The sequence below is a fragment of the Apostichopus japonicus genome, chromosome 11 (assembly GCF_037975245.1).
Source record: "Apostichopus japonicus isolate 1M-3 chromosome 11, ASM3797524v1, whole genome shotgun sequence".
In the NCBI taxonomy this organism is placed as follows: Eukaryota; Metazoa; Echinodermata; class Holothuroidea; order Aspidochirotida; family Stichopodidae; genus Apostichopus; species Apostichopus japonicus.
This window is the reverse complement of record NC_092571.1, coordinates 2,077,401-2,098,488: the sequence shown is the minus strand read 5'-3', so window position 1 is coordinate 2,098,488 and position 21,088 is coordinate 2,077,401. Positions and strand designations below refer to the sequence as shown.

Genomic DNA, 21,088 nt, shown 5'->3' with positions numbered 1-21,088 from the left:
GTGCTCGTAAAACGCAGGAATAAAAACTCAACACCGTAATTTGCAAATCGTCCTGCAAGAAATAATGAGGTTTAGACTACACTTACCTCATTGACGCTTGTTATATTGTATTTGTCAAAAAAAAATCACAAGAATAATGACTCAACATCGCAATATGCAAATCGTCCTCCAAGAAATAATGAGGTTCAGGCTACACTTACCTCATTGACGCTTGTTATATTGTATTTGTCAAAAAAATTACAAGAATAAGTCATAAGGGCTCAACACCGCAATATGCAAATCGTCCTTCAAAAAATAATGAGGTTTAGACTACATACTTACCTCATTGACGCTTGTAATCTTGTACTCGTAAAACGCAGGAATAAAGACCCTCGCTGTCACGATACCAACACCGCAATATGCAATTGTAAATAACCAAAACATACTCCCATGGATGTATGTCTCGGCAGGCGTCCCTAATACAGTTATCGCAGAGATGAAACTAGCGAGGAGTGAAACTGCTACTGGGAAAGGATGCATTTTCCTGTCAGCCAGGAGGAATTCCTCCGCGGTTTTTTGCTTTCCTCCAGCAAGTGCATGGTATACCCCAATACCTGCAGAAACCGCTAAACAGAGACCTAAGACAACGTAGTCATAAACATCAAATTGACCAACGTCATTACTGGCCATGGTCGATTGTTTATTTCGGTCGTTATTTACCGGAGTTTTCCTTAAAATTTTCTTTTTTTCTCTTCTCTTGCAATTGTTTTCGTCTTGCTTTATAATTATAGACGAGAAAGACTTAACTGTATACCTGCAGCCCGTTTTGATACACTTAAGTTAATTGAAAAGGGCTAACTGAGGTGTGTGTGTCCAGTTCGATGTCCATTACAAAATGAAAAGCAACTTGTGTACTAACAAACGCTTTGCTAAGCTGTAAACTTACAAACGTATTTACCCGTTACAGCATATAGCATCTATATACATAACCGTCTGCACATTTTACCCACTACACCATAGTACACATACTATAGTGACCTCCGATAGTTTCCATGGACTTTTGCAAGTTGTGAAAGATATGTCAGTCACTTATTTGTATTCTATGGCCACAACTGAGCTGGATAAGTTAACGTAGTCAATTTGCTTTTGGTTTGATAACGTTTGGTCGAGAGATAAGAATTTACCAGACTTGAAAAGGAGGGTTATTTAAGTAAATATGTGAAAAGACCTACTTCAAAACAACAAACCAAAAAGACGAGAGGGTTGATCAAATATAAACAGTTCTGTAGTGAATATACATACAGAAAAGTATGTAAAGTTATACCTGATAATCTTTAAATAAAAAATTAACATAACGGTAGTGATTAGTTGATCGATAGTGCAAATGGGTCATGGGACAACATTCGTGTTAAAACTTCTTTATCTGTTCTCTACTGCTTATTTTTTTTTCATTTGCGTCTGTTTGTTTGGTTGAAAGCAATGAATGACGCTGCAAAAAGTACTTACTCTTAATTATGTAATGGTCAATGAACATAACAAATTAGCAAGCAACAACGATGTAGACAGGCGGGGCAGAGTTTTGAGACTTCATCTTTCTCCACCCCCTCCCCACCCCACCATCCCCTCCACGGCCTCCACCCATGAGAAGGCTTCATTAGGAGGCACAATCTAAGATGGAAGGGGGTTGTAGTAGAGACCCTGGAAAAACAGAGAATATTTTCTCATATGCTAAAATCTTAAAAATTTCGTCCAGCATCCTGAAGTGTGGAATATATCGTTTCACTGGTTGCATCGGGATTTAATGGGCTAGGGCTGGGGGCAAATAGGTGGGTACCGCTTGGACACGAAATGGGACATTTTGGTGGGCTGAAGTCCTGACTGAGGTAGTTAAAGGAAGCCAAGCGGGCTATGCAACCCCAATTTCGCGAATTTGTATGACTATAAATGGTGCAACCGACCACTAAAATTGACCTTAAGGTGGAACCTGGTTGGTTGTGCATAAATTTGTGTTTACGCTGCAAGACTGGGTACCATCATAAAGCGAACTTTAGGCTCCATTGGTACCCATTTAGTTACTTAATCTTGGAACTTAACGTTGTGATTAATAATAAATAATCAAAAGGGCGCGGTGTTTCAACATTCTACCGAAACTGTTAACACGTATAAAGCTTCAGACCGGTTTGTCGTGATAAATCGTATCTCTGACGTAGACCTAAAAGGTTCACCATCGTCTGATTATCATACTATCCAACGAATTCATGACATTAGCAAGCCAATGGAAGTAAAAGTTACACGACTCAAAACGCAATTTGGAAAGCATGGGTCCTGTGTGTTATCTGCACCTTTGTGCAGCATGCTTAGCAAAATTTATAGCAGTATCCGAACCAACTTGTGTTATACTGTTGAGTGTTATTAACAGGGAATGGGGGGGGGGGGGGTCATATATAGATATAAATAAAGATATGGATATGGATATAGATATAATCAAGATATAGATCTAGATGTAGATGTAGATGTAGATATATAGATAAAGATAAAGATAAAGATAAAGATATAGATATAGATACAGATATAGATCTAGATATAGATATAGATATAGATATAGATCTAGATCTAGATGTAGATGTAGATGTAGATGTAGATATAGATATAGATATAGATAAAGATAAAGATAAAGATAAAGATAAAGATAAAGATATAGATATAGATATAGATATAGATATAGATATAGATATAGATATAGATATAGATCTAGATCTAGATCTAGATGTAGATGTAGATGTAGATGTAGATATAGATATAGATATAGATAAAGATAAAGATAAAGATAAAGATATAGATATAGATATAGATATAGATATAGATATAGATATAGATATAGATATAGATATAGATATAGATCTAGATCTAGATCTAGATCTAGATGTAGATGTAGATGTAGATGTAGATATAGATATAGATATAGATAAAGATAAAGATAAAGATATAGATATAGATATAGATATAGATCTAGATCTAGATGTAGATGTAGATGTAGATGTAGATGTAGATATAGATATAGATAAAGATATAGATAAAGATAAAGATAAAGATATAGATATAGATATAGATATAGATATAGATATAGATAAAGATATAGATGTACATATACATATACATATACATAAACATATACATATACATATAGATATAGATATACATATAGATATACATATAGATATACATACAGATATACAGATATTTTAATAGATTAGAAAATAGGGATATAAAGTCCAAAACGTTAAGGCCCTGATCAAAGAATGGTCTAACGTTCGCTCCCTCTTCTTTCAATCTTTAAATAACGTTGGTACCAATTGCAAATCCTCAGTACTGCCGTCCGCTCACCCTCACCCCCCCCCCACTCCCAGGAACACCATGGTGGGCACTCTAAATAGAGAAATATAGCTAGGCCCCTGATTGCTTTACAATTTAGATCTCTTTTATGCCAATTGGGACTGAATTAAATGGAAGGAAATTCAAGCTTTTCAGTTGTACAATTCTGCTAAAATCGAAAATGACTTGAGAACGTATGATATGGTTTCGTTAGGGGCTGTTGTCAGGGTTTAACATGTACCAGTCATTTTGAGTGCTGTGCTGTGCAGGCCAAATAATTAGGATGGTGATTGATTGATTTAAACTTGATACTCCTTTGTTTTGATTGATTGTCAATGGTATAGAGGTTTTAAAGGGTCATTTTCAGAGTAATATGTTAATTAATAACAATCTTGAAAATTTGTTAATTTCAAAGCAAAATGTTAACTTAGCTAATTCAATGTTGATACACCATATATGTCTATAGTGAACCTTCAATGAAGACATTTGTGAAATTTGCGACAAATTTTCGTTGTATGGCCAAATTTCTACTTTTTTTCCCTGAAATTTCGAGAGAAAAAATAAAATAAGGAAACTTAGAAGTTCATGAAGTATATGAAATGAGCAGTTTATCATTTGATTTCCTGACAATCCTTTTGCTCTTACAATGGATTCAGATGAATAAATTAGCACTGATGTAGCATGCATCATCAGTCGAAGGAGTAAGGAGAGAGACACATAACCCCCCCCCCCCACTTTTCAATGTGGTCGGGGGAGGGGCGAAGGTTCCATCCCCTCTGACCCCATCTGATATGATATTTTTCTTAATGTGAGAAAATAACAATAACGTAATACCTACCTCGTTTACGCTCGTTATTTTGTATTCATAAAATGTTGGGATAAACACCCTTGCTGTCCAAAGTCCTACACAGCAATATGCCAGCCCGAACAGAAAGTACATAATTCCATGGACGTAGGTTTCGGCTGGGGCTCCTAGCATCGTAACAGCCGAGATGAAACTAGCAAGTAGAGAAACCGCTACGGGGAATGGATGCATATTTCGATCAGCGAGGAGAAACTCCTCCGCCGTCCTCTGTCGACCCCCTGCAAAGGCATGGTATACTCCGATACCTGCTGAGATCGCAAGACAGAGAGATAACACAACGTAGTCGAGTGTATGAAATGTTCCAACGCCACCATCTTCTTCCGCCATTTTGAAGTTTGAGTAATAAACCGAAATAAGACGCGATTTGCAAAAATGAACTCCTATAGCTGCAACGTTCTCCGATCGAGTGCACAAACCCTTTATAAACTGTTATGGAGGGCATATATGAATTGAAACGTGTTGACTTTATTAGGTGGGTCGTTGTATTGTGGACGGTATTTTATAGGGGAAATAAATGATAAAGAAAGACATAACGTTTTATAGGTCTTTCGTTATTTACCCCTAAGATGAATTGTAAAGATTCCCAAACAAGATAAAATCATTATGGCATTATCATTGACGATACCATAAGATCCACTGATAAGATAATCTACAGTTTTAAAACAGTATTCCTCTATCAACGCCGGAAATCAAATACACCGCCTTTGGTATGAAGTATGTTGCCACTTGATCAGTACCTGTTGGTTATATAGAGTTACCTTTGATAAATTCGATGGTATTTAATGGTTCTTCATACAGCCTGTCTACTTGGGGTTGTCAAAACCTTTTAGATTTAAAGCGGCGAGGTCGTCTGGTGTAAGGACATTAAAGAGGAGATAATAATGATATTTTGTTGTACCATGAGGATTTGACTCTCAAAATTCTAACGGCAAGATAATAATATTTCTGCATTTTTTCATAAAATCAATGGTAACTAAACATCATATTTTATCTTGCATTTTGTACAATTAGACATGGGAATTGCTGTTTAAAAAAAAACAAATTTTTAGAGTTTCATGAATCAAATTTTCGGACTAACCTGAAACGTGGCATGCAAGTACTTTCGGAAGTGCCGATTGCGAATATGAATTTTGTTTTTCTATATTCCTGGTCTTTGAGTGTCTTAAGTACTAATTAATAAAAAATAATGCTGATAAAAGAAATTACTCAAAACAGACATATATGGAGAATCAATACAGGAAAACATTTACTGCTAATTAAGGAAAGGGCATAATCAGTTTATGAAATTTGAAGCTGTATAAAAAACATGCATGTATGGGGATGTTCCTGCTAGGGACGGGGTAGGGGAGAGGACGGGGGTGGGGGTGGGGAAGAAGAGGATTTACTTCACTCCTCTCTTACCTGTCTCCTACAACACTAACGCACATTTCCAGTGCGTTAGTGTTGTAGGAGACAGGTAAATATCGTCGCTCGTAAATACCCAAACCAGTGAGTTATGGGGTTTCTCCCGCGGAACTGAAAATATGTTTATGGCAATGAAATACATCCCAAAATATATTTTTTTAAAACTTAACTTAAAATACCTTCCTACGATAATATTAACTCCTTTCCGCTATAGGTGCTCTGGCATAACTTTGCGACTGCATTTATTACAATTAGGACCTTTTTTAATGAATACTGGGCAACTCCACGGTAAAATTGTAACACTTTGGAAGGAGTGAACAAACTTTCAGAACAAAACTTTCATTATATTTAAACAACAAGTATTACTGCATTCATCTAGAAAGAAAAACATTTTCAATGTTCAATTAAATGTAGGAAATATGAATATTAATAAGTGGTGTTATAGCATAACGTTTAAACGGACATTTTGTTATTCTTGTTTATAAAATGCGAAAACTCTGTGATTTTTGAGAACCTTTTATTGCTTTATAGCACTTTAAATGTATTTAATATTCTCTCAACTATATAACATTCAAGTGAAAAATTAAAAAAAGAATCAATGATAAATATGATGTCATAAACAAACTAAAGTACAGAATCAGTTTAATTCGTATAGTTCATTAACTATGAATTTTTCTTCTCATTGGTGCCCTGCTGTTATTTGGGAGTATTTGAGTTGCATTACAAGTATGTTATTCATTCATATTTGTATATTTTCCAAATATTAAACAAAAATATATTTTGGGAAACAGCGTCACATTTTGGGGGATCGTTAATTAGGTGGTCGATGAAGTGGAACGCATTTTATAAGGGTGTAACTTGTTTCGTATCTCTTTCATTAATGAGAGTTTCACGTTACTTCACCCAAGGATGTCACGTGACTATGCTTGAAGAGACTGCACCTTTAAAGTGTACATCATCACGTTGAATAGAAGACCAGACTATGGATGACATGTGACAAAAACGGAGCAAAGTTCAACATTATTGTTGATGTGGAGAAAATTTACGGCTGTTTGTGTTATACTTCGAAATACAAACTTATACACTCTTAACGTGAAACACCTGACCCTTACAGATAACCTCAATTCAACACAAATGTAAAATGACAAATATTAAAATATATTATGTTATTCCATGTTATTTTTGGAAAAACTTGTCATGATTGATATACCAATATATGGTGATATGAATATGAAATTGTATATAATATTTTACTTATAATAAATATTCGTATACGCTAAATTTGAAAAGTATATAAATTAAAACTGTTCTGTTTTTGCTACATTTGCAGCGATCCAGTAATAGGATATAATATACACATGACCGTTTGAGAAAGAAAAAAAAGACAAGGTATCTGAGAACATAGCTTGTCAATTTAGGTCAACAAAATCATATAGCGACATTAGGCTTAATAAAAGGAGGGCGTAAGGCAAATGTTTGGTACCATTGATATGTTATAGTCAAAGACAATGGAAACATGCTAGTCATGTTTATTATGTTAGGATGTTAAGGTGTTAAGTTGTTAAGATATCCAGCTTTATATTATGCTTAACCTATTGACTGCTCCTTTAAGGCTAAGTTGATGATGACGTAGGCTCCTCAGTACAGACCTAAATGTTTACATTTAATCTATTGTTTTGTAAATTCTAATAATTGAACCAAAACATGTTATTTTTAACTTCGTATAAACGACAGAGCACGCCTTGGATTCAATACCCTTTGTCCTTTCAAGTTTTCAATTCGTTGTAAAGGTGTCACTTGACAGTAGAGGGCATAACACTCTTATGATTTCTCATTTTGAGGGTTGTGTCGCCTCAAGTTCGACCGTTTATGACCTTTATAAAACATGGAACATTTATGAAAACTTTTAAACAAATAAATTTACTTCGTCTTTACACTGCTAACGGATAGTTTGGAAATCATATCGATATTCCTTCACCGGTAAGCATTGAGATTATACTGGGAGAAATAACCAACTCTAACGATTTTTTTCTTCTGGAGGGAGGAACACGGGTGACTGTGATTCTTACTTTATCTGCGGTTAGGTAACAATGTATGAAACATGGATTTAATGTTAAATGCATTTTTTTCTTTCGGTAGAATTTTACTCTTGCTCAGCATACATCCCTGTCCATGTGGATAAACTTACTTTCTAAAGCCTAAGCTGGTCCCACGGACACTTACTTCCCATGAATGTTAGTGTTTGTACTGAGTTGGTAATCTTGTTAACCCTTTGAAGCTTTAAGGACGAAACTAATTTAAAGTGCCTGTGTATTTTGTATTCTCAGAAAGGGATTATGCAAGTAATCTGTATAAGCCTTTATTTCAACAGAAGACCGACAGTTGAACCTATCATTGTTATGAAGAAATATTTAGTGAGTTCTGGTTGTTCTTTGAATGAACAATGTTTGATTTTAACCTTACTGTCAATGCAGACAGATTCTGCTGTGTTGAAGTACCAACATTTGCTTAACAGTCTGGAATAACACGTTCGTTTATTTAACTTTATTTGGTCAACTTACTCATGTTATTGGTAGAAATGGTTTTGTCAAGTCGGATTTTGCACATAGGTTAGTGCATATTGAATTATATATACTAACTGAGATTTACATTTTAATAAGTTAAATCAAATATGATGATGAGCATTAGATGAAGGATTTTTTTCAGTTACTCCGTACACCACATGCAGAAAAACCTGATAAGCTTTCCAGATATGTGTGGAATTTCATTAAGAATGGTGAGGAACGGTGGAGAATCTCGCGGGGAAGGGTGGTTGGGTGGGGAGGGACGATAGCGCAGAGGGCTATGCTTGTCAAAGGAACACAGAAGCAACGACAACAACAAATGAAGCTGTGTCAGTCATATCAAAGTAATAATTCAGCGACGCACGCAAACAGTCAGGAATTGGCGCCGGACGAGAACATGTTGTGTAAGGGGGGGGGGGGGGAGGGGTGTCATAAAAGGAAGGAATCTCATGTGGGTGATAAATGTGTTCAAGGAGACAAACCGCAATGAGTTCATGGCAAATCAATTAACCTTATGTTCTTTTGGTTGTCGTTGTGGTCTTGGCATGCATCATATCATTCTCTGTACTACACAATGCTGATCTCTCAGTTATTTATCGGATAGAATACGTTAAGGTGAGAACATTTAGCTGAGGAAAAGTTAACTGTTTTATTTGAATTCCTAACTCGAAGATAATATTTACTCTTTTGTCAATCAAATGTCTGTATTAAGGTATTTATTTCATTGCTTTGCTAAAATTACCGCATCATTTCAAAACGATTTAGCAGTAGCAAGAGTTAAGGGGGAGGTACATATGCGGTGGGTGACGGAAAAAATCAATTAGTTGGCCTTTTCAGTCGAAAATTATCGACCGTATTGAGCCATATCTATGTAAATAACCGTTTATTACTGTAGAATTCAAAATCTAGAAGTGAACGTTCCCCCCCCCCTCTCTCTCACCCCTACTTCCATTGCCTTGTTCCAGTGATACTCAGCCTTATTTTAACTCCACCCACAAACGATCAACGGATTGGTTTAATGTTTACAACAATGGTCAAAGGTCAACTTGTATCTTTACGAATACGCGCACGCCGTTTATGAAAACTGCACAAGCCTAGCTGTAGAACTGCTGTGTAGGTAAGTAACGTTACAGTTACAACGGCTCGGACCCAAGAAATTCGAATGTGACCCTTTGCTATAATTTTGAATAAGTTATTTATCTCGATTGTAGTTACTGTGAAGCCTGAAGGTAATCCTCCGTACCTCAGGTGTTCCATTGTTGCTCTGGAAAACCACCGAGTGCAGGAATTAGCATAAGCCCATAGCCTAGACCTTAACTACATAGTCTGTACAGTAGCTCGTTATCACAGGCTTAGCATAGCCTTGGAATCAGTTTTGCGAAAGATGAATTAATGCATGAAGTACACTTAGGCCTGTCTTATTTCTTCTGCTTCTGTTAGGTACTCGTTAAAAACCCCTCTCGGGTATCAAAACTAGGATGTTGGTGTTCCAGACTCTTTTATAGTCCTAGGATAGAAACTATACTGAAAAGCACGATGATTATGTGGAATTTGTGTATGGCGGCCACGCCTCCCTGGTTTCAAGAAGGGATTAGTCTCGTTTGGGACTGCAATTAGGCCATTAATAATTTGGTAAAAGTGCATAAGTCTGAGCAAAGAGCCCTTTTCCTTCTTTCTGTGAGGGGTTCCCACTTCAAGTCTTCAAGATCTCAGTGACGCTGGATTGCCTATGGAAATCACAAGTTACAAAACGTGCTGCCTTCCTTTGAATTTTTTCTATTTTATCTTGGTCTGAGACCTTATAAGGGTCCCAAAACTGAGCTGCATATTCAAGAGTAGAACGACACATAGACATATAGGCCAATTCATGTAATTCTTAACTTAGATTATGTCTTACGTAAGTTTTTTCTTCAGATTTAGTAGTTAGTTGTGTTAGTTGGAGTTCTCCTACATGTTCATATATCGATGACATAACTTAAGCATAACCTAGGCTAGTTATGTCCAGTTTATGTGCATCCATGTTATCAGTACCGAACGGTGTTAGTGCAAGAGGCTATTCCTACACAAGGCTACAGAAGGTTTCTGTCTGAGAAGGTATCTCAAATTGGTTCATCATATGACGGATCCTCGTGACTGTTCAAGCCACCCACACAACAATCTTCTTAAGTTTATGATAAGCATAGTGTACTATAACTAGTCCTTAATGCTACTCTCCTGTAAGAGTAAACAAGTTTATGCTCCTGGACCATGCCAGCCCAGGACATCTATACGTTAAACACTAAAAATGTTTGTTTGAATTCTGTACCAGAGATGCTAATTAATTACATCAGTATATCCATTTGTAGCCCTTCAATTTGAACATAATTAGCATTCTTACTAAAAAGACAAGAGCAGTATAGATCCATATTTGTTTAATTTAGTGAGTATTTTTGTTAGTACCAGGTTTTTCAAATGATATATGTATAAATCACAGAAACTGTGTAATATTCAATTAACTACAAATCCAACTTCACAAGGGGAATAATGAGTGAGGTGGTGGATATAGGCCCTCTTTAAAACCATATAGTTTTATACAGTGTACAGAACACTTCATACCCACTGTTTATCTCTTATTATTTGTTTTTAATTACAGGAATCAATATAACTACTGTACCAGGAGCTAAAAATTTCGCCCCGTACCGAGAACTACTTTCGATTTGAGAAGCGAATTTCCAAACTGATATTGAGATCAACTTACGAGAAGATTCACAAAAGATGTCCAGCTCTACATCAATGTATATATATGTTAAAACAACTGTAGGTATCAATTTAGGGGAAATGAAAAAAAACACATTTTATTAGATTTATGATTCTTGTAAGAAGGTTTGCCAATCAATGTAGTGTGTCAAGTTTACTTCCATTGAAAAACTATTTTGGACAAAAATGGAGAAACAAGCTTTGGAAATAAATGTGTGTCTGTGTGTGTCTGTGTGCGTGTGAATGTGTGTCTGTGCATTTGTTAATTTGAAAAATATCCAGCAATTATGTAGCAATGGAATTTTGAGAACAGAATTTGGCCAGTCTTTCAATACTTGCTGTAAAATTAATATTGAAAATCCATTGTAGAACTGTCTGAGTGTCGAACTTTGGACAATTTCACTATCTTAAGAACTTCAGAAGTAGAGGGTAGGTACATCTAGTAAACTTGCAAGAAGTTGTAGTCTAAAATGCAATGCTCAATCCTTGTTTCTTATTACACCCTTGTAGCCTTTGACCCAAGATGACGACAGTGAAGTTTGCCGCTTCTCTTAATAGTAACAGGCATCTACTTTGCCTACATCTGTCTCCATGGAGCAGCGCGATATCTACAACAGGACAAAGATCGTTGATCCATGCCGTCAGTAGAGAGGATGCTGTTTGTGGTACAAGATATGTCAGAGGCATAACAGAGGATAATCCCCCTAGCCCTCACCATCCATCTCAGCTATTACTTCCCTCCAGGGGCCTCCATACATGTCCTCCCGTGTCTTCAAGTAACGTTTCAATCAACGACAGAAAGTCATTCTCAAATCTGGAATCTTTACCGCTGAAGATCTCGACGGATATCTTCACCAAGAGTCGTAAGGAAATCATCGCAAGACTAACGGAGGCAGACTTTCGCAAAACTGCTCCAAGAATAATCAGAAAAGCTGACAAGGATAAATCAGCGAGCAAATCTGCCGTGTTCATGCCATTTTGTTTAGTGAACGAAGAACCGTCCGTCCTGTTCACCTTAAGGTCCTCGAAACTCACCAGTCACAGGGGACAGGTCAGGTGAGATTTAGTTCCGTCTTCAACTAGCTTTTTCGCTCACAAGATTGTGCATTGAAATCATCCTATACAGGGGGGTAGGAGCCGGGGGGGCACTGGAGTCATGTGCCCCCCCCACTTTTTTCCAAATTAGCAAATGTGCCTTACTGGCAATTAAAATGTGCCCCTTTGATGAAGAACTGTCTTTGGGTATCTTAAGCTTTTGTTAATTTTAATATTTCATTTATTTATTTTTAGTCTGTACATGCTATTTTTAAAATGGTATCACATATCTTTTTGTAGCACGGTTAACAATAAACAATCTCAATAAATAAAAAAAAAGAAATCATCGTTGCAGTGCACCATAATAGTGTTGATAGCATACTAACACATCATATATATATTTAAGTGATATGGCTGGTGTGTATCGGTTTAAAGCATAACGAGTGGTGGTTGTGGAATGAGAATGTGCCCCTCTGATGTTGTGCCCCCCCACTTTTTGGAAGCTTCCTACCCCCCTGATCCTATAGGATCACAATATGGCTATGCATTTTTTGTTTCACAAATGTTAGTTAAAAAAATTTACAGTGTTTGTATACTGATCTCAGTGTATACACAGAAGTTGAAGAGTGTACATAGACTCCAGACATAGAAGAATAACATAAACTCTGTTGCTGTCATTGTGAATTCCAGAAGTTGAAGGTTTGCTTAAGTGTGATCTGTCCTCGAACCTGACAGACAGACAGACTGACAGACAGTGCTTAGTCATTCCTTCCAGGATACATTAATTCCCTCTCAGACAACCAACTTTGCTATTTGGACAACCCTTAATGGTCATAGTGTTGTAGACTCAAGACTTATGAAACACAGACTCTGTTGCTGTCGTTGTGAACATCGTAAATGTCAACCGTTTATTGCTAATGATGACAATGCACTGTACAAAAAAAAGCTACTGCCAACAGCAGTAGTAATAGTAGTAATAGACTGGACTACTGTCACAATTGTGTCCAACTTTAGCAGAAAAGAAACATAAATACTCACGCTAGATGACAATCATCTATTATAATTATTGGATCTCAGATTGGTGGCGCTATAACAAAACTAAAACAACGCTACAGTGTTGTCTCCAAATTTTTAGCCGGATAAAAACCTGTCAGAACTTTTCGAAAGTGTTTTCCTGTCATTTTGACCTTACAGTTTATATCTAGACTTTCATGAGTGTCACAGGTAAACAAATCAAATGTCTCATAGTGTAGCCAAATGCTTTGAGTGTACAGTACACACTTAGTGGTGTAATGCTATTGAAGAACTTTAAAAGATGAGTGACCATTATCTCATGTTCTAGCATATTTTGGAAGTAGGTATGTATACAGAAGACCTTTAAATAAGTCTAGATCATCAAAGGGGAATACTCCCACAGATAAAATCCTGCAAGAAACTAGTCCTGTATCGAAATGTGTAAAAACTAAATATTCTCACTGAATACTGTACAGTATGTGCAGTAGTCAACAGTAAAATAATTTTAACATGTTTCATGACCATCTGGGGCTTTCTGGCAAATTTGAAGTGAAATACTGTTTAGCATTAAATTAACAATTTAAAAAATCAGTAGTCATAATAACTGGTCTGCAGATTAGCTCTAGATGTGAAATGGAACAAAAAGAAAATTTGTAAAACACTGGATTTTGAAACTTGCAATATATATGCATATACTGTACCTTTTGTCTTCAGCCTCAGCGAAGTTTGTTACAACCTCTGTAAATTGCTTTCTCATCCCTCCTAACCCCCCACCCCACCAACCGTTGTCCCTCCCCATAAAGTATAAAGCTACCATCCTAAAGATAACCTACAATCTCTCTGGCTTTGACACAGTTTCCCTGGCGGCAGAATGGACCCATCTGACGTGGATGTTACTCACACAGCATTACGAGAGACCGAGGAAGAACTAGGCATACCTGCATCCTGTGCTGATGTCTGGGGAGAAATTACTCCTGTGATGGACAATGTGAGTGGATGGCTTCAAAGCCACATTTTTGTCTTCAATTTGCCACAATCTGTTGGTTTCACAACTTTTCATACAATTCCAGGGAATAATTAATTTTTTTACATGAAACCACAAAAAGCCTTATGCACAACAAGATCATTCCAGGAACTATGAAATTTTGCCGTAAATGCGTGGGTGGCCTGGGGTTCAGATCTGCCCCGTAATCGATTTCCATCTGGCCTGCAAACAAATATTGGCACCAGTTATGCACTGATCAGAAATGTGGGCTCTTAAGACATTACGATAGGTTTGTGCACCCTACCTGCCTTTCCTGCACAACGTCCAACCTGGGTAAAGTGAGATATCTGCTAGATGAAGAAATACAAATCTGAGAGGTGTTTTAGAACGAAAATACTGTACATAAAAATGGAAAACGGTGTTTAAATGTTCTTTCTATCGTCAGGTAATGTTTTGTATCATAAGTACTGGGTTTTGTCTTCTCGGGGTCTGCATGAGGGGTTGGGGGTGGGGGGGGCGTGGGGAATCACTAGTACTAGCAACAAGTTATCTACTTCCTCTCCCCGTGGATACCCTCATCAATCACACACGACAGATTTAAAAATCCTGGCTCTGTCTAGTTAGACTATTCAGTTCTTTAAATTGTTTTGATGAGCAGTGTTAATAAGCAGGTTTGCTACAAATGGATATACATGTGACTAGACACAGCAAGATGCCGAAGGAATGTCGTTTCAAATTCAATCGACGAGCCGCTCGGTTTCCAAAAGTGTGTTGCAATTTGATCAGTTTTCTTATTCATCTTCCTTTATTTCCACTAGTCTCAGCATTTGGTGTATGGGATCCTGGGATTTATCGGTCACTTCGAGTCTCTGGAGATACGAAAGAACCCCGACGAGGTAAGTGTCTCTAATCTGAGCACACTCCCTTTTTCTTTTTTTGTAAACAAGTATTTTCATGTGAAAACATTACAAAGAATTTGTTTAAAAAATTGTCCTTGTCCAAACATTCTTTCTTCTTCCATCCAGCAAAATTGTTTTTGCTCTTTTTGCAGTGTGTTATTTCTGCTTTTGACGCAGAAATCCTCAGTCGTAGGAAAATAGGTTTCTGTAGATTTTGAAGGTATTTTCAGGCTTGAAGTAAGCACCGTACTTTCGCTTAAGAAGGCGGTCTTGGGTCACTGAGGGGTTAAAAGCATGATTTTATCTTTAAGCTCTAACATGAGAATGTAGATATTTGATATTCACAAAAGTGTAAATTGGGCAGATTTGATAAACAGACACAAACTTAGGTACAGCTTTGTATGGGGTCTGTCCCTGAGCAACTTCACTTTGGAGATATCTTGGTGATAGACTAAATCACACCAGAATCAAACAGAGCATTGTATTCCACCCTGCTGCTAGTTTGAAACCCCTTCTCAATATCTTGTTTCCAACTCTGGCTATCATTGCTTTAAAATGATATTTTACTCTGGATTTATGACCCCTTCACCACTCAGGAAATGGATTGTAGTATGTGGTCTGTAATATGTGATTATGTGACTTGTTTCTTAACAAATGGTTCTTAACATTCCTATCGTAGTTGTAACTGAACCTCCTTAGGAGAGAATTTCTTTCTGTCCTCACCTCACCCTTCCCTGCCCTCCCCCTCCACTGCCCTCCCCTACCCTGCCCTCACCTCCCCTGCCATGCCCTGCCCTGCCCTCACTGTATCGTTTATTGGACAATAAACTAAATACTAGTATTTTGACTCCATGGATATATAACACTACATGTATAAAAATTTGACGAACTGATTTTGAAGCAGATAAATGACATCTGAGGTTGACACTCCTGCATGCTACCCCCTGCATCATTTAGTTAATCTGGTGTTTATACTGTCTTCTGCAGGTTGAATCAGTGTTTACCATGACTCTCCATCAGTTGTGCAACCTAGAAAACCGTGGTTACACCTATTTTGATAGGAGCTTTGATACTTTTACTTCACCGGTGTTCCTAGGAGGTGATTACCGGGTGTGGGGCTTGTCAGCCATGATGTTAGACAAGGCAATGCAACTAATACTTCCAAATGATTACCAACCTTATGGCGAGATAGTCTTCCCTTACACATCTACCAAGAAGAAAATTGAATATTCTCCTCATTAACAGGGTTAATTAAGACACGCAATTAAGCTTGATATGTTGTAGATCGAACACTGCTTGGATCAGTTCTGATTGTTTGTCTAATTCCACTTTTAATTTTTGAGAGGTGCCCCTTTAAATATCTAGTTAGTAAAATATAAGAAAAGTATAGTAACAAGAACAATATGTAATTCAAAGAACAAAAGAGGCTAACATCGACAACATATTCATAGGTAATAATCTAATCAAATCAAATCGTAAACTGGAGGATTACAAAATCAATACATGCAGTGGTTATAACTGTTATACTATATCACAACCATATCCCTCAGCAAAAATGAGCAAAAAAATTCTCGTTAGTTTACAAAATATATGATGTCAGTTTTGCAGCATTTTCTGTTTGCTACTCTTTCAAATTTTCACAAAAAGTCATTACTTATTGCTGTTTATAGTAATTACCATGGAAACAGCCTTTAACTGGGTGCCCTGTTAGCTTGCTACTTGTTTGGCATATCCCCTCATTAACCCGTCAAAATTCGCCATTGTATCCTTCTTGTAATTTGTTTGCCCTCCCTTTTTCGAATTCTAATTTATTACAGTATCGTATTGCAAATTTTATAAATATATATTAATTTTTTCCATATAATTGCAAACTTGTATAGACAGGTAACAGCACCCCTTCCCCTTCACTACCATATTCTCACACCCTTCTCCTAACACCCTTCCTTCACCTTCACCCCTCTCATTTGACCCTCGAGAAAAGTACACGCCACATATCAATCATCCTACTGTTAATAATCTCTATAGTTGCCAGAATATCAAAGTTTCTTACGTTTCCCGATATTTTCCATAGAAAATTGCCAAACCGATCACGAGGACCCTTTGTTGATTAATTTATAGGGATTGTATTTAGTAGTATCAATTATGGAATCTGAAAACAACATAAATAAATATCAACTTTATTTATTGGCTCACAGGCGTTGCCACTCCTTACCACACAAGCAGGTGACCATATATGTATACCAGGAACTGGATAGTAAACTTGATGCACTGTATAAGGCACACTTCTCTTAAATAAATGATCAGTCCGATTTTGTAATGTGTGGAAAGCAGATAAAGAGGCAGATACAGTTAAAAGCAGAATATAAATTTATAAAAATGATTCTATCATTATATCTATAAAAACAGTTGTTTCTTTGCTTAGTTTACCATAACAATTAACACATGTATCCTATTGGCCTTGAATTAACAGCAGAGTCAACCAAAACTTCTATTAACTAATCTACCTCATCACATGACATGCTTTGGTTTCAATTGTTATTAAAAAAAAGTGAAAAATAATAGACAATGGAAGATATATTTATTAAATTTATTTTACAATTAAAAAATTTTGTCAATCATTATTTTGTTGATACTTTTTGATTCTTTTTTGTTTACTTTTAGTTTTGTTTTTTGCTTTGTTCGTATTAATTGTTCACTGCTTTGTACACCTCGGGTGTGTGTGAGAGAGAGTCTGGGGTGAGTGGAGGGGGTTAGGAGATGGGGTTAGGGCACGGGAAGATGATCACAGGAAAATGGTATCGCGAATACTGCTTTGTTTGACTTTTGCACAACTTTCCTCTCCTTTCCCCTCCTCTCCTCGTCACTGGAGAAATCATTTGTACGTTACATATAAGCAGGAAAAGAGGCCTAGGGGCTTTCATCCCTCTGGTTGAAATAGAAGTAATGTATGTATGTATGTATATTAGATCCTCCTGCAAGCAGGAACTCGCAAAGAAGCCTAATTGGCTTATCAAAGCCGCAAGCTGACCGAAGTCAGACTCTCACATTCATATTTAACGTCCATGAATATGAATTGTTAATTGTCAACAACTCTGTAACTGGAAGACATATATTAATCTGGGAGTGACTCGAACTGGGTACCTTATGATTGAAAGGCTTCGGTGTTAACCACTGAGCTAACACTCCAGTGTTGTTGCTAGCACTCCAGTAATGCTTCTCTGGGCAGCGATCCAAAAATAACGTGTAACAGACTATCTGATGGTTTATAATAACTTATTCTGAGATAAATGGACGACTCACTGTAGCTGGTTGTAAAGTATATCATTACTTAACTTGCACAAACCCTGCTGCACAGTATACCAACCAACCAGTAAATACTGGTATTTCGTGTCCATGGTTATGTTACAGTACAGAACCTCCAAATGTTATGGACTGATTTTTAAGCAGATAAATGATATCTGAGGTTGACACTCCTGCACGATACCCCCTGCATCATTTTGTTAATCTGGTGTTTATACTGTCTTCTGCAGGTTGAATCAGTGTTTACCATGACTCTCCGTCAGTTGTGCAACCTAGAAAACCGTGGCTATACCTATTTTGATCGAGGCTACTATACATACACTACACCGGTGTTCCTAGGAGGTGATTACCGGGTGTGGGGATTGTCAGCCATGATGTTAGACAAGGCAATGCAACTAATACTTCCAAATGATTACCAACCTTATGGAGAGATAGGTTTGCATTATACATCTACCAAGAAGAAAGATTGATATTCTCCTCATTAACAGGGTAATTAAGACACGTTATTTAGCTTGATATGTTGTAGATCGTTAAAGAACACTGCTTGGATCAGTTCTGACCGTCTCCCCCCCCCCCCTTCCGCATATGAAATTGTTGCGAACACTAGAAGAAATTTTGCTCAAAAATGGTAGCGATGTTTTCATATATGTATTTCAGTATCTACCAATGCTTGTTTCTCTGGCCCCAGAAGTCTGTGTTCCTCCACTGATTTGTAAGGTAACTTATAGCGATATACTCAAGGTAAAGGGATGATCTTCATAGATTAGTAATCAAACTTGCAGACATTATGATCAACAATCTCTGAAATCCAGAACAATTTAATCCCTACTCTTAGTGAAACCCGAATAACCCAGACATTAGCTTTTTCCGCGAATTCGGAATTCTCAATTTCCGTGAATTTCTAACAACAGTGTTACATTATCAGTCGATACGTCGTCGTTCGCATGTTTTTTTCATCCAACCTGCAACGGGACAAAAACTATTATCCTAACACACTGTAGCATACAGAAACTGGAGCCTATACCGCAATTTTTTCTGAATTTTCATAACGTTCCCAACATTAATGCAACGACGTTTTCTTAAGTTTTCCATGATTTTCAATATTCAAGTATCATCAGTGAAGGGGCAACTGAGGAGAAATGAATATGAATATTATTCCAGATTTAAACTAACCATTGTGTACATTTATGAACAGTGAATTTATCATTATGGGTCGCAATGATTGAAAGACTCAAGTAGGGTGAAAACGACAGGCTAATCATGTGGCTGCAGTTTGCACATTTTTAGTGTGAAATCTTTGCTTTGAGTGTTTTAATAAATTCAAAATTCTTGATAAAATACGCACCAAAATGTGTCTTTAAACCTCAAATTTCTCCGAGCTTCCGGGGTCCTCGACCCCTGGACCTCAAACGGGGCATTGCACATGGACCCCACCACGGGCCCTAAGCCAGGCCCATGAACCCCACCTGTAACTATGTCGCAATGAGTGCTGACTGACGCCTTCGGCGTTTAGTATAGTATCACCCACAAAGTTCAGTGATTTTTTTTTTACCCCAGGCTCATACCTGATAACCATTTAGAAACATAATTTATTCAAGTTTCTCTGAGGAACAGAAAGGGACCAAAAACAAAATCCCACCCTGGGATCATGAAAGTAATGTCACCCATTTCCAAAACAATCTCCACACATGAACTCATGTTCATTGAGGGGAAATAGTAAAATATAAGAAAAGTAGTTACAAGAACAATATATAATTTAAGGACGAAAGACGCTAACATCGACAACATATTCATAGGTAATCTTCTAATCTATTGATAGCAAATCGTAAACTGGAGGATTACAAAACTCAATTCATGCAGTGGTTATAACTGTTATACTATATCACAACCATCTCCCTCAGCAAAAATGAGAAAAAAAATTCTCGTTAGTTTACAAAATTTATAATGTCAGTTTTGCAGCATTTTCTGTTTGCTACTCTTTCAAATTTTCACGAAAAGTCATTACTTATTGCTATTAATAGTAATTACTATGGAAACAGAAATGAACTGGGCTCTATGTTACTGTAGCTTGCTTCTTGGGTGGTATGTCCCCTCATTAACCCGTCAAACTCCCCATTATACCCTTATTGTAATTTGTTTGCAAGTAAGGGCTAGGGCTAAGATTTTGTTATTTGTGGAAAGCAGATATAGTGGCATACCGTATACAGTGAAAGGAAGAATATAAAATATAAAATTATGATATAATTGTATTAAAAAAACAGTTGTTTCTCTGCCTACATTACCATAACACATGTTGTTAGCCTTGAATTAACTTCAGAGTCAACCAACACTTCTATTAACTAATCAATCTACTCACATGGCATGCTCTGGGTTCATTTTAAAAGTAAAAAAGTATAAAAAATACAATGGAAGATATATTTATTAAATTTGTTTTACAATTAAAAATTTATGTCAATCATTATTTTGTTGATACTTTTTAGTTTCCATTTTCTTTTCGATTTTTTTTTCTTTGTGTTGGTCTTTTTAATTTGTTACTGCTGTGTTCACCTCGGGTGTGTGTGAGAGAGTCTTGGGTGAGGGGAGGTGGTAAGGGGAATAGGGTTGGGGGACGGGAAGATGATCACAGTAAAATGGTATCGCAAATACTGCTTTGTTTGACTTTTGCACATCTAACCATTATGTTCTTTTTTATGTTCAAAATCCATCATGCTAGACCAAAATGATAATAAAAAGAAAAAAAGAAAAGCGATAGAGTCCTGACCAGAAAAACAAGGACTTTATACGTTCATGCCTCGAACTGTAATAACTGAATGACCCCCCAAAACCTATGTACACATGTTCTTTTCTCTACAATGGCTGATCCGAGAATACATGGAGAAGCTTAAAGCAGCATTTTCCGTCCTTTTTCTATGATTTTTCTCAACCTCACTGACTC

General features: G+C 36.9%; 2 protein-coding genes across 7 annotated transcripts in view; one reads left to right on the top strand and one right to left on the bottom strand.

The window, feature by feature from the left end:
* The window catches only part of LOC139975718 (sodium-coupled monocarboxylate transporter 1-like), a 32,942-nt gene extending 28,009 nt beyond the window's left edge, over positions 1-4,933 (bottom strand). The window contains exon 1 of one of the 2 annotated variants that reach the window (XM_071983825.1): positions 4,190-4,933. In XM_071983825.1, coding sequence (XP_071839926.1) covers positions 4,190-4,543 — 354 coding nt within the window. In that variant the 5' untranslated portion in view covers positions 4,544-4,933. Of the gene's footprint in view, positions 1-321; positions 1,010-4,189 lie in introns of those variants that run through there. The other variant, XM_071983826.1, reaches the window with a different exon arrangement.
* A 4,244-nt stretch (positions 4,934-9,177) lies between these two features.
* Positions 9,178-20,614, top strand: LOC139975957 (mitochondrial coenzyme A diphosphatase NUDT8-like). Of its 5 annotated transcripts, none has more exons than XM_071984262.1 (6): positions 9,178-9,301; positions 10,817-10,980; positions 11,431-11,976; positions 13,825-13,957; positions 14,773-14,850; positions 15,841-18,357. In XM_071984262.1, the coding sequence occupies exons 3-6, from the start codon at positions 11,444-11,446 to the stop codon at positions 16,093-16,095; spliced, it is 999 nt and encodes a 332-aa protein (XP_071840363.1). In that variant the 5' UTR covers positions 9,178-9,301; positions 10,817-10,980; positions 11,431-11,443; the 3' UTR covers positions 16,096-18,357. The 5 variants fall into 5 exon arrangements, with proteins under 5 accessions (XP_071840363.1, XP_071840367.1, XP_071840362.1 ...); XM_071984266.1 differs by lacking the exon at positions 15,841-18,357 and adding an exon at positions 18,384-20,614 and having other exon boundaries at positions 9,282-9,413; XM_071984261.1 differs by having other exon boundaries at positions 9,282-9,413.
* Positions 20,615-21,088: the final 474 nt, after the last annotated feature.